The 14,415-nt window shown below is 49.7% G+C and overlaps 1 protein-coding gene across 1 annotated transcript in view; it reads right to left on the minus strand.

Annotated features, from left to right (window-relative positions):
- Positions 1-14,415, minus strand: part of HIPK2 (homeodomain interacting protein kinase 2) — a 114,560-nt gene that overhangs the window by 3,061 nt on the left and 97,084 nt on the right. Inside the window, exons 10-11 of the mRNA XM_023764819.1 lie at positions 11,156-11,437; positions 4,033-4,348 (exon numbers count right to left, since the gene is read on the minus strand). Of these exons, the coding sequence (XP_023620587.1) occupies positions 4,033-4,348; positions 11,156-11,437 (598 nt within the window). The remainder of the gene's footprint in view (positions 1-4,032; positions 4,349-11,155; positions 11,438-14,415) is intronic.

Consider the following 14,415-nt stretch of genomic DNA (forward strand, 5'->3'; position numbering starts at 1 on the left):
TCCGATCTGGCCAATCACAAACCAGTCTCACTGCCCCGGGCCTGGTGAGACCGCCCAGGTCCCAGGAGTTGTGGCTCTGGCCCCACATCGGACCTCGTTGCTGAATTTTCCCTGAGCTTCACATCTCCAACACAGCGGTTCTCAACCTGTGGGTCGCGACCCCTTTGGGGGTCGAACGCCCCTTTCACAGGGGTCGCCTAAGACCATCGGAAAACACATATATAATTACATGTTGTTTTTGTGGTTAATCACTATGCTTTAATTATGTTCAATTTGTAACAATGAAATTGGGGGTCACCACAACATGAGGAACTGTATTAAAGGGTCACGGCATCAGGAAGGTTGAGAACCACTGCTCCAACACGTTCTCGCAGAGTTCGCACTGTTGCTTTCCAAAGAACCTAACTAGCCCGAGAGACCGGAGAGGCTGGGAGAGAAATCCTGTGGCTGAGAACACAGGAGGGACGACGAGCTGTGGGAGATGGACTGTCACCCACACGGCCTGTGTCCTGGGTCAGCGGCTGGGGCTCCAGGGGGTGGCTGCCGCCAGCGTGCGCCTTGGCAGGTGTGGGCCAGCTGGGCCCCGGGAAGCCGAGGAAGGAGGAAGGAGGCTTTGCTGGCTTCCCCGGCCCAGGAGGTTCTGCAGCCAAGGGCACTGAGTACTGAGAACGAGGGCAGGCACCAGGATGAGGTCCTGCCTGCCTGTCGCCTGCCACTGGGAAGACTGTGCAGCAGGTCCTCAGGGAACAGGAGTCTCTATAAGAGACGACACCACGGGGCTTCTGGAGGCAGCGGCACTGGTTGCTTTAGAACCAGCAGCTCACTGAGAAGGACCTTCCATTTTTCTCATGTTTGTTGGACATATTCTTGAGATTCTCAGCTATTCAGGCAACCGTTTCTGTTTTTCAGACATGACACGTCCTTGGGGGAATGCAGTGGGGAGTGCTCAGGGGCTGCCGATGGACATGCTAGTGTAGCTCCTCAGGCGTCATGCGGGCCCCGCAGAGCCGGCCTCTGACGGCAGGACCAGGACCCTGCTGAACTATTTCCCTCTCTGCTGGCTCCATGACAGGCCAATCTTTCTTCAGGATTTCAACTCCAATCCCAAGAACGTGTGTTAATTAAGGCTGCAAACTTTAACCTGGGATGTACAGGGCTTCCTGCGGACTTGGGGGGGCAAGTAAAGAGTTAAGGAGCCAATTTCCAGATTCTCAACTTTTAAGTGTTTCTTTTCCTAAAGGTCTTCCCAGCACTGGGTTCCATTTCCCAGGTTCTCTCTCTCACACGTCTCCCATTTTATTATTTTTAAAAAATATATATTTTTATTGATTTCAGAGAGGAAGGGAGAGGGAAGAGAGAAACATCAATGATGAGAGAGAATTATTGATCAGCTGCCTTCTGCACACCCCCAACTGGGGACCGAGCCCGCAACCTGACCGGAATCGAACCATGACTTCCTGGTTCATAGGTCGATGCTCAACCACTGAGCCACACCGCTGGGCACACTTCTCCCATTTTACAGGAGAAAGACTCCCTCACTCTCCTGGATGTTAGCATCGTGCACTGGCTCTCGTGTGAGAAACCTTAGGGGCGCCCAAACGGGATAATTCCGGAATGGAGAGCTCTTGGGGGACAGTTCCTGAGAGCAAAGCCAAACAAACATGGCGCTGTCTGCGTTTATTTTATTCAGGCTTAAAATCTGGTTTCCAGAGCTTTCTCTCTGCCAACCCCTTACTCCACCCGTCTACTCCCGAGATGAAGTCCAGCCACGCGATGGCGGTCAGGGAAGAGTTTCCTACAGAGGCGAAGGCAGTGTGGCCGCCTGGGGTGAAGCCGGGCAGCATCTCCATGGATTAAATGAGTCCAAGCTGCAGCCTCGAGGTGTTGACAAAGGCATTTAAGGTACTTAAGTAACGATCAACACACAACACGGCAGAAATAACACCCGTGGCAAATACTTAAACTGGTGATGTGTGATGGATACAGCTGTAAACAATCATCTGACGGGCGTCTGAGCAGCAAAGTATGAGGAACCCTGCCTCCTAGCACTTGGGTTGCGGGTGAATTTCCCGCCAAAATATAAGATGGCGCGTTAAAATGCCTATATCTTTTGAGTATGGGTTCGATTGAAATGAAATATTTGGTAATACGCAGTTACAATCGGCCCGAGTTTACACGTTTCCCGCACTCCACCGCAAATCTATATGAACCGAGTTTAAGACGGCTCCCGCGGAGTACGCGCAATTCACGCGAGCCGACTTAACTCGTTTCCCCGCAACCCAACTCCTGGGTGAGCTGTTTGCCTATAGGTTCCTTTGGTCACCGCCAGAGGGTGCTGCTTCAGGCCGAAGTCCTCACTGAAATACTCACCTGGGTACTAATTACAGAATTAAAAAATGAAAACGCTGCTTATACGTGGTGTTTAGGGGAATCCTTTGGCGACTTGAACAGGAAGAGGGCTTGGGGAGAGAGAAGTCCTCCTGTCCCCCACCATGTGCAGTAGAAGGACCTATGCTCTGGGCTGGACAAGTCCCCAAATACCCCATCCTAAATTCCACTCTTCAGCCTCAGGTGCAGCACCTGGATCTCCCAGGCCTCGTGGGCCTTACAGCTGCCAACCACTCAGGAAGGTTCAAGGTGACGCAGACGGGATGAATGAGTAACAGCTGATGGACAACAGCTCCTCACATCTAAACAAAAGCTTTCTGGCATTTCCTGTCCTTTTCCTTTTAAATGGTGCCACCGTGAGAGCGCTGACTGGCTTGGACGGGCTGGTGATAGTTCGGGGCAGAAAAGCGAGTGTGTGTGTTTATTCCCCAAATTCTCCTCCTGGCGAGTCTGAGCCAGGGAGACACTGAATAGATGCTACTGAATCTGGGGTCAGGCACTAACTGTATCTAGGACAGCCGTGGGCAAACTACGGCCCGCGGGCCAGATACGGCCCGTTTGAAATGAATAAAACTAAAAAAAAAAAAAAAGACCGTACCCTTTTATGTAATGATGTTTACTTTGAATTTATATTAGTTCACACAAACACTCCATCCATGCTTTTGTTCCGGCCCTCCGGTCCAGTTTAAGAACCCATCGTGGCCCTCGAGTCAAAAAGTTTGCCCACCCCTGATCTAGGAGGTTAAGATCTCAGCTTTTCTTCTCAGGATGGAGGAAATACTTTTGTTATTGTTAATCCTGAGGATATTTATCCATTTTTAAAAAATATATTTTTATAGATTTCAGAGAGGAAGGAAGAAGGAGAGAGATAGAAACATCATCAATAATGAGAGAGAAGTATTGATCGGCTGCCTCCTGCATGCCCCACACTGGGTGGGGATCAAGCCTGCAACCCAGATATGTGTCCTGACTGGGAATCAAACCGGGATTTCCTGGTTCATTGGTTGATGCTCAACCAGAGCCACACCAGCCGGGCTTTCCATTGATTTTTAGAGAGAAAGAAAGGTAGGGGGAGAGACAGAGAGAGAAACATTGATATGAGAGAGAGACATTGATTGGTTGCCTCCTGCATGCACCTTGACCAGGGCCGGGGATTGAGCTTACAACCGAGGTACGTGCCCTTGACCGGAATCGAACCCGGAACCCTTCAGTCTGAGGGCCAATGTTCCATCCACCGAGCCAAACCAGCTGGGGCTGGAGGGAATACTTTTAATTAAGCAATGTGTGAGGGACACACACCTCGCCATGCCCTTTGAGACGTGGGAAGGTGTTTCACCATCGCCGAGCAAGGCTGGGAGGTTCTGCCCATAGAGCCCCACCCCAGGGCTTCTGGTGGGAGTGATGCCAGAACGTGGTCAGGGACTCCCCACACCAGGTGTCCATCCAGACCAGCAGACAAGGAACTGGGTGGCTCTTGTTTGTGATTTATTAACCAAATCAGAGGGAGAGCTGCTGTAAAGGCAGTGAGGTACTAATTACAGAATTAAAAAATGAAAACGCCGCTTATACAACGTGATGTCTAGCAGAACCCTCCCTTGGTGACTGGAGCAAAATCTGCAGTAACCCGGCCCTTGTCAGCTCTCACAGAACAAAACTGCCAGCAGCAGAGAGCAAGGCCATCTCCAGCGAGGTCGCCTGCCCGGGCCCTGAGTTACCTGGCACCAGGCTGTCACATTCCACCAGCACGTCGCTGGCCTGGGTCTTCAGGGGGGGCACGATGATGGTCCGGGGGTTCCCCGTGCAGTGGCTCTCCAGGCTCCCCTTGGTGTCGAAGGCATTGGTGTTGTGCCCGGTGCGGTGCTGCACGGAGTAGGGGCTGGTGTTGCTGGAGGAGTCGGAGTACGGAGAGTCGTGGACCGTGACACAGCTGATGACGTTTTTCCTCTGCTTGGAGACAGTGCTGGAAAGGGACAGGGCAAATCAGAACCGGGAGGTGAGACACCAGCCAGCAGTTCAGGCCGGCGGCCGTGTGAAGAGCCCCCCTTCGTGCCGGGGCAGGGGATGGGACTCCTGCTCCATGGCCCTCGCGGGGAGGTAGGGCACACGAGTGTCACCTGTCACATGAAGACCTCAGAGAGGGCCGGAGCTGGGCCCACAGGCGCTTCTGGAAGCTTGGAGTGAGAAGCTTCGAGTGGGCTTGGGCTCTCCCTGGTGCGGCAACACCCCTGAGCCACCAGAAAGGGACGTCTGAGCAAACAAAGCCCAGAACCCCAGGCCACCCAAGGCCCGTGTGGGAGAACGCCCCCGCCGGGAAGGGAGAGCACAGCGAGGCTCGGGGCCTGGAGAGGCAGTGAACTTAGGCAGGAGGGATGGGAACACCCAGGAGCAGCCAGGACGCAGAGATGGATGGGAGAAAGGGAGGTTCCGGGGGCTGATCCCACACACGGTTCAGACGTGCTGAGAAAGCCATCGGAGCTGACTTCACACCATCAGCAACCTCTCTGCTGGGAGGGTGCTGCGGGGATGGCTGTGGTGCCGCACCCAGGACCTCTGAGAGTCCCCTTCTCGGGGAGCCCGGCCCTCGGATCGGGGAGGGGACAGCACTGTGTCCAGGTGAGGTCAGAGGGGCTCCACCGGGGGGATGCCTAGTGGGGAGCTGCTCTGGACCCTGCTCTTCATCCTGAAACTCAACACGCCGACAGGAGGAACTGGCAATGGATGGCTCTCGGCCAGCACTTTTTCTGAGATATTTATGTTTGTGTGGTTACTCTGGGAACCAGTTCTTTCTGCCTCCAAACTCAGTGAGAGGCTGGTGGGATGATGCATATAAAATTTGTTGTTTATTGTGAAGATTTCAAAAATGGGTTTTCATCTATTTTTATATATTGATCATCTATTTTTGAGAAATATCCGTTGCCTAAGTAAGATGGTCAGTTTCCAACGGATTTGCTAAGAGAAGCTGGTATTTATAGAGGCCTGATGGGGACAGACAATCACGGACGTCTTGGCCAAGGTCACAGGCCAGCCACAGGCCAGCCCCTTTCCAAGGTCGCTCTCTGCCTCCTAAGGGCAGCAGAGAAGTGGGCCAACTCAGGAGCCCCAGGCAGCCCGGCAGAAGGGAGGGGCTGGGCAGTGACTGCGTGTGACCTGAGTGGCCCCTGCTCTGGACACTATGACTCTGGGCCCGATAATTCCTCTAGGGGCTGCACACTGTCCTGGTTCAGGGAAGCAGGACCCCTTCCCAGCTGTGTCGGGGTGAGAACAGGGCCCTGCAGCCAGATGTCTAACACCAGCACTTGTTGGGGGGGGTGGGGGTGGGGGTGTGTGGAGGTGTGGCCTCAGGCAGCTTTTCAACCTCTGAGTGCTTTAGTCTCCTTATCAGTAAAATGTGGCTAACTAATAACAGTAGCTATATTATAGGCTTATTTGGAGAATTAAGTGAGGAAATACAAGGAAAATGCTTCAAATAGTACACGACACAAAGCAGGTATTCTATAAAAGTTAGCTGCTATTATTATTAGTTGTGTTACCTCATTTAACATGTGAAAACAGGTTTGCAAAAAACATATCTAGGCACAGTGAATTCTACCAAGGTGCAGACTTGCTGGATATGAAGGAAATTAAAACTCATCAGTTAGGTATCTAGAAGGTCTATGCTAGGTGCTACAGGGAATTCCTGTACACAAACATACAAGAGATTAAAATAGTGTGGGACAGTACAAAAGCATGGCAAAGTAAAGGGTAAAAGTTTTAAAGTAACCAGTTGGAGAGCAGAGTGGATGTCACAGAGCCTCCCATCATGAACTATCAAATGGGTTGTACCGATGATAACCATCAAGAACTCAAAAGAAGGTGAGGAATGAACATGCAATTATAGCTCTTCACATTAATTTTGATAAAATAGATACATTTTAATTAATAAAGATCTACCCCTCCCACTTCTAACAGTTTAAATGCAAAAAATCCATATGCTTGTTCCTCAAAAAATTAAAGAGTGACCATGTGACCAGCAATTCCACTCTCAGGCACGTACACAAAGGAACTCAAACAGATACTTGAATGCCAATGTTCATAGTAGCATTATTCCTAATGGCTGAGAGGAGAAAATATATAATCTAAAGGTGAAAATAACCCGTGCCCATCAAAAGATGAGTAAACAAAATGTGGTATGTAATGGAATACTGTTCAGCCATAAAAGTGAATAAAGTTCTGATACATGCTACAGTATGGATTAACCTTGAAATATTGTGCTAAGTGGAATGAGCCAGACATAGAAGGACAGATGCTGTATTATTCCACTTACATGAGTACCTAGAATAAGCAAATTCATAGACAATAGAGGTGACCAGGGGCTGGGGGAGGGAGGAACAGGAGTTACCGCTTAATGGGTACAGAGTCTGCCTGGGGTCATGGAAAAGTTCTGGAAATAGACAGTGGTTGTGGCTGCACACACTGTGAACGTATTTAATGTCACTGAAGTGTGTGCTTAAACATAAACGGCAATTTTTTTTATCACAATTAAAAAAATTAATGTAAAATTCCAAAACCACTGAATTATATACTTTAAGTGAGTGATTTGTATGGTATGCGAATTATATCTCCATTTTTTTTTCAGGGTCCACATTTCACATTTTATTGCACTTATTCCACAATCACTGAATCCTGCTGGGCTGTGCCCAGGGCTCTGGAGCCAGGACCTGGAAGGTGAAGCTACGCAGGCAAGCCATTCCCGCGGAGGGGCTGCCCCAGGGACCCCGTGAGGATGACCTAGTGGCCATGGTTGGGAGACCCGTCGAGGACTGAACCGCACCCAGCGCCCACTTTGGTGGCCCTCATGTCTCCACACCGCCTTCCGGATGCTGCCCCCAAACAGGGTATATCTCCATTTTTAAAAAGTCTACATGCTTATTCAGAAACAAAAAGGGGTGGGTGTGGCACTGAGATCTGGCCCAAGAACCAGAAAGTGGGGCAGCAGGAAAGACCCCCGAACCTCTGAAGTCGGGAGCAGGAGTCACGAGCAGCGGGCATCGTGGGAGCTGTGGCATCAGGAGGAGGGAGCCCGGGAGGAGGGCGAGCTGCTTCAAAGAGACCAAGACCAGGGAGACCTGTAGTGGTTTCCTGTGGTGGGTGGGGCTGGGCAAAGGGAAACCCACCAGTCTGTGGGGTGTCTGTTGTGTAGAAATATGCTATTAAAGGGAACCCCACCCCACCCCGCACCGAATCACGGTGCTCCCAGCTCCTGGGGGATGCTGGGAGGCGGCGCTGCCCTGCCTTTGCTCTCAGCTCCATCAGAGCCAGTTCTGCGTGATTAAAGCGAACACAACGCAGACGGGTTCTGCTGAAAGTGTGTCTGGGGTGGTGGCCCCACATGAAGACAGGGCTGGCTCCCAGCTGCTGCCCACTGACTGGTGTGACCTTGGACAGTGGCCTGGATGTTGGTGTGACCTTGGACATATTTCAAAGTCTTCACTCAAATTTGGAAATTGTGGAGAAGTTTCAGCTCAATATGAGTAAGAATTTTCTGACAACTGAACTGTCTGAACATACACTTCATGCATCAGTGAGCGTGCTGTCACTTGGGATGGCGTTCTGCAAGTCTAGAATACCTGACAGCTTGGTCCAGGTGACCTGTGAGAAGCTAGGGCCATGTCCTCGTGGAAACCCAACAGGTGTGAGCCTTCCCACCAGAGAGGCTGAAGAATCTGGCTGTCCGTGTCTCCATGCCTATCCAGGAGTGTGGGATAAAGCCTCTCTAAGCTTCATGGGAGCTGGGAGGCCCCTCCGCCTAATGAGCAAATAAGTGCAACACAGTCTAAGGGTAATTCCTTACCTTCCTGGATCTACATGAGACAGGTTTGGAAGAGGTGAATTAATTTGATACTTTTTCATTTTATTTTTTGTTAGTCCCCACTTGAGGATATTTTTTTCATTGCTTCTCAGAGAGAGTGAAAGGAAGGGAGGGGAAGAAAGAGAGAGAGAGACATTGATGTGAGACAGACACATCAACTGGTTGCCTCCAGCATTCGCCCCAAATGGAGGGTGGGGGTAAGGAGTGAACCCACAACCCAGGTATGTGCCCTTGACCGGGAATCGAACCTACAACCCTTTGGTGCACAGCTGTAGCTCTAACCACTTAGCAACACCAGTCAGTCCTGATAGCTGTTTTTAATCTCTCCTATTGTTAGAAATATCTGTGCTCTACCTGATTATACTATGCAGATTAGAGAACAAATGGGAAGCTACTAAATGAGTCATCTTAAAAATGAGCATGCATTATTACTATGGATTCTTTAGGTGCGTATGCACTGATTCTACTGGGATTCATTCTAGTATAGTGTCTAATTATTACTGATCGCTAATCAATCCCATTATGAATTGGTTAATGGAAGAGAGAGAGAGGGAGAGAGGGAGGGAGGGAGACAGAGTAGAATGAAAAATATTTGCTTAATGGCCTTAATAGAACATCATTTCTGAATAAAAGAACAAAGCCACCAGAGTTCACAATTGCATTGTGTTGTCATGGCAATAGATGATTTTCATCATTTTAAAATGATGAAAAGAAATAAGGAGATAAGCAGTAAAGAAACCAGCCCCAGTGGAGAAAACACTGCGGCAAGGTCAGATACAAACCTGTGCCCCTGCCTGCAGGGCCCTGCCTGGAATGCGTTCCTGATTTCTATTTGCCAGTCCCGGTCAATTCCATCCTTCAAGACCAGGGTCAAAACTCATCTCCACCAATAAACCTTCCATGACTACTTCACTCCTCTGACTCCACAGTCAATGCTACATGTGAAAAACACTCCTCTTCTATCACGATGACACTGATTACACAGTCCAGGTAACATTTACTGGGGGCACAACTGCTGTTCAAAGTGCTTTCCATGTGTTGTCTCCTCTAACGCTCACAGCGAGAAAGAATATTCCAACTCTAGTTTTAAGAACCACGAACTTCAGATGTGGAGAGCTTAGGTCACTTGCTTGTTCAAGGTCACACGGCTAGTTAGGGACAGAGTCAGATTTGAACCAAGAGCCAGCATTCTCTCTGTTTTTTGGTGACAGAGCATGGTCTTAACTTTATTTATTTTTTAAGTTTTATTGTGATAAGGATATTTAACACAAGACCTACCCTCTTAATAAAATTTAAGTATTGGTGACTATCGTGCAATGTTGTGCAGACCTCTAGACTGGATTCATCTTGCTCAGATACAACTTATGCCCATTGATTACCAAGTCCCCATTTCCCTACCGACAGCCCCTGGCCACCAAGAATCGACTCCTTGATTCTATGAATTTGACTATTTTTATGTGTCCAGAGTCTGTGTCAACTCAAATCTCATTCTTCAGAAATGACATTCTAGTCTCGTCAATAGTCAGGGTTTTAAATGGCGTCTGCTTTTCCCCAGTTGTGGCGAAGGGCTGGGTGAGGCTGTTGGGCCCGTCTTGTGCCGAAGGCTATAAATGTGTGGCCAGGCTGCTCCAGGCCGGGGGCCAGGCTGGGGCCGGGAAGAGCCTTTCTCTTTGTAAAGGAACCACCTGAGCTCCTCAAGCTGGGGGCTGAGGGGCATGAGGCACTGGGGAGAACGGAGTACTGACTCAACTCGGGGCTCTATCAGAAAGGAAACTGAGGCCAGTCCTGGAGTAGGCAGGTGGGGAGTGAAGCACTGTGCCTGGCATCCCTGACACCAAGGCCCCTCTGGCCCCTGGGGTGATGCTAGGACCGGAAGTGCTCCGTTACATTCCTTGAGACACACTGAACAGCAGGCTGAGCCATTAAACAGAAAAGAGGACACTCAGACATACACCAGCCCTCCCATGAAACAGCAAAGCACTGAGAACTATAGCGAGAATGCGTCAATCACCCTATCTGTACATTTCACAATGATCTCAAGTGTGGGAATTTATTATCTGATCAAAAGGATTTGTGATGACTAATTAGTGGCATTATGTCCAATCAGAAATTAATAATTCAGGCCTATATGTGGATGTTAAGCTTCGTATCCAGCTGTGGGATGCGTGCTGACTGGCAGTGCTGGGCTTGGGAGCAGGCCTCCCTTCCCTGGCCCTCAGTCCTCATGTGAGGAGCCAGCAGGTTGGGGTCATGAAGCTTGGGATCTATATGATCCTGAGGCCAGTGGGGTGCAGAGAGCCAGGGGACCGACTGTGCCAGAGGGGCAGGAAAAGAGGCTCTGGCGCCAGGGCTAATAGTCGTGCAAGTACTGTATTAAATATTTCTTCCCTCTTCCTGGGAGCGCATGGAGAGTGAAATGAGTTCTCACTACTTGGAATAAACAGCAATGCTCCCTGGGTAAGAGCCAACTGGCAGTTTGAAAGATTGGGTTAATCAGACACAGGGAAATTTCTGATTAATTGGACAATTATTTCGAATTCTGAGAGAGCCAAGGCGATATTGGAGAAATATTTTGACCAACGGGGAATAAATTCAATAGCCTGAGGCAGACAGAGCTTTGTAAGCTTACAGGGGTTGAAATACACTGGCATCCTGTGTCTGGTTTTTATGGTCTCAAGTCTCCCAAATGAATAGGGCCCATAACTATTTTTTAATTCCCAAGGGATTCCAAATTATTTTGGCTTTAAACAGTTATGGAAAGTCTGTTAGACAGTCCCCTGAAATCACGTCAGGACTCTAGGGCGGGGCGAAACCACAATTTGGGGGCCAGGAGAGAGGGACCTTCATGTTTGATGATGGAAAGTGGCCCCGACGAGCTGTCCTGGTCCTTTCTGGGAGTCTGAAGGTGACGCGTCTCACCTGGTGGGAGCGTGCTTCTGTTCCTCCTCCTCGTCCGTGTCGCTGCTGATGGTGATGACGCTGACCGTGGGGCTGGGGGTGTCTGGAATGACAATGGTCTGCCGCTGCCTCTCCCTGGTGGTGCTGGAGGCGCCGTCGCCCCAGCCGCATGTGACAGAGGAGCTGCAGGCCGGGCTGCTGTGCACCAGGGCGCAGCGGGGCGGCGTGTTCTCCTTGACGCGCTTGGACCGCTGAGGGGAGCTGAGGGCCTGAGAGGAGGACACCTCACAGGTGGAGACGTTTCTGTAACGACAAAGCCACACACACTCAGGGAGGAAGGTCAGCCCAGAGCATCTTCCTAGGAGCAAACTGCCTAGAAGTCCCAGCTTTGCCAGATCTCCATAGAAAAGTCAGAGGCCAGGGCACTCGGACTTCACCTGTCACTGCAGAAGCGGCAGCCGCTACACAGAGGGGACAGCAGCCTGCTTCCTCGGGGCTCTGGTTTGGCTCCATGTGCCCGCTCCCAGCAGGACAAAGGGAACAGCCAGGGCTGAGGACAGGAGGGATTGTGCCCACGGACTGGGCTGGTCTGTGGAGTCACATGTAATGCCCAGCATTTAAGGGGTGTCTGCCCCAACACAGCCCTGTCTTCAGGGTCCAGGCCTGACTTCCCGACCTCCATCCTGTCATCCTCCCAAATGTACTTGGTCTTATTTGGGAGAGAGGTGGAAGAAATTTGACACATAAAGCTTTGGTTTCCTCACTGATAGCTGGTTTACCATTTAATAAACTAAAGCACTGATTTCTTAGGAGTTTCTGGATCTAATGGATCGAATATTGGCGGTTAGCTCTCCCTCCTGCTTTCTCTGGGAAAGGGACATGACCATGACAGCATCCGTGTGTTAATGTTTTTAAATGAATTTTTTTTTTAGATAGAGGGTGAGAGAGATCAATGTTCTACATCTTTATGGGTTCATTGGTTGATTCTTATATGTGCCCTGTAACCTAGGTGTATTGGGATGACGCTCTAACCAAGTGAGCTAGCCAGCCAGGGCCTATAATTCTCATTTTCAAAAAAGATTCTTCTGGATTTAGACACTGAATCTCATAGGAAGCTTACCAGTCAGTTTCAACTGTAATGAAAAATTCAGAAACGTGCAAGAGGAAAAGGTGTGCTTAAAAAGGGACCTTTTAATATTGATTTTGATTTACCTGAAATTCCTTATCAAATTAGCCAATGTAGCTCTATCTGGTTTGGCTCAGTGGATGGAGCATTGGCCTGACTGAAGGATCCGGGGTTTGATTCCAGTCAAGGGCAAATACCTCAGCTGCAGGCTCAATCCCCACCCCTGGTCAGGGCATGTGAGGGAGGCAACCAATTAATATGTCTCTCTCACATTGATGTTTCTCTCTCTGTCTCCCTGTTCACTATCTCTAGAAAAAAGACACACAAAACAATGGAAAAATATCCTCAGGTGAGGGTTAACAACAACAAAAAACTAGCCAATGTAGTTAACTTTAGGGAAAAATTCCCTTACTTTCCCCTTCTTCTCCTTGAGACAAAGCCAACCTATAATGAAACTGAAGACTCTGATACGTCCTTAGAGATTCTAGCACCTTCTAGCTAACGGGGTGGCCGTAAGATGAGAATTCTGTAAAGGTAGATCTATTTAACTTTCTATTTAGTTGGTATCAGATATGATGCTTGCTCCTTTTGAGGGGCTGGTAATAATATGTTTTACTGATAAGATGGTTCTATTCTTTGTACTTGCCATACTACTTGTTATTGGCAATGTTACAATTTTGAGATTACGTTTCACTACGTCAGTGGTTGAAATACCTCCAGAGGGCATTATTAAAGAAAAGTATGCCTCGCTGCACCACCCAACAAGGGAGGGCATCCTGGTCTTTCAGGCTGTTCTGCCAAAGGAGTGGTCTTTAAAAATAGGCAAATACATAACTTTCACTATAATTATATTGCTCTTGAAATGCAGAAGCAATGAGTCTCATAACACCAGCTGCGTGGGGAGCAGGCAGCAGGGAAGGACTTGTGAAGTTTGGGAAGCAAAGGGTTCTTCCGTCAGTGATGTTCAGGTCAGCTCTGGGTCAGACCAGATTTCTGTGTGCTGGCCCATGGCTGGGCATGCAGCGTGAGGACTGAGATGGTGGCCGTTTCTACCGCCTGATCTAATAACGACAGGGTTTGTCACAGGGCTGCCAGATCCAAGTATTCTGGATGGCTGCCACTGATCTGAGGTGAATCTCCCTGAGTTGTCAGCAACAACCAAGTAAGAAATCTTGAAAGGTGACAATGTGAGGGAGTGAGCTCTTGGATTAATTTCTGAATGGGAACGTAAAAGGCAGGGCTACTTCCTGGCGCCTGGCTATATGAGGACGTAGGAAGCCAAACTTTCTAGCCATTTTATACACTGGACCTCTCTTGATTAACCCGTCCCAAATAAGCAACTGGGTACCTGGACCTCAGTGCCACCAGGGAGAAATGCAGGGTAATTCTGCAGCGGCACAATCTTGATTTCGATCTTGTTTGGAAAACTCTTATTTTGTTATTTTCACCCCCTAAAAGTCCCCTCATGATCCTTCCCTGTCAACCCCTCCTCTCCTCCCCTCGTCCCCGGCAACTCCCGAGCTGATCTCGTCTCCACAGTTTCGCCTTTTCCAAAGGCCATATACAGGGTGTCCGCCCCAAAATGTATGTACACTCCAACAGCTGACAGCTGCAATGTTTTTAATAAACACTGCCCTTATAATTAAAGTGTGTGTACACACTTTTTTGGGGGGTGGGGGGCACCATGTATACAGAATCACAGCGCATGGCCTTTTGCCAGCCTTGACTTTAGAGTCCCCGGGATGAGACTGGGTTTACAGGGAGCGGGCAAGATGGCTGTTCTGGCTAATTCTAGGATTAATCAAGTTACTGCTTACCCTGAACAGCTAAATAACTTAAATTTCTGACCTTAGATTTCCAGGAAAAAATAAAAAGCACATTTTAAAGAAAAGTTATGGTTTCCAAAGTGCAAGTTCAGAGGCGAGCCTGAGCGTTTTCCAGAGAAGTGAAGGGGACGGAATGGCTCAGGGCCCGGGCACTCAGCCCTGAGCCCGGCCCGCGGGGGGTGCCGCGCGGGGGGTGCTGGGAGGGCCGACCCCGCGCAGACCAGACCCGAGAGCGCGCCTCCCTCCCAGCGCCGCGCCAGCCACGCGGTCGCCGTGTCCCCACCACTCCCGGCGCCAGGCGGGGCCGGAGCACCAGCGATGCCCCGACG

This window comes from Myotis lucifugus, unplaced genomic scaffold, assembly GCF_000147115.1.
Source record: "Myotis lucifugus unplaced genomic scaffold, Myoluc2.0 scaffold_351, whole genome shotgun sequence".
NCBI classification, from domain to species: Eukaryota; Metazoa; Chordata; class Mammalia; order Chiroptera; family Vespertilionidae; genus Myotis; species Myotis lucifugus.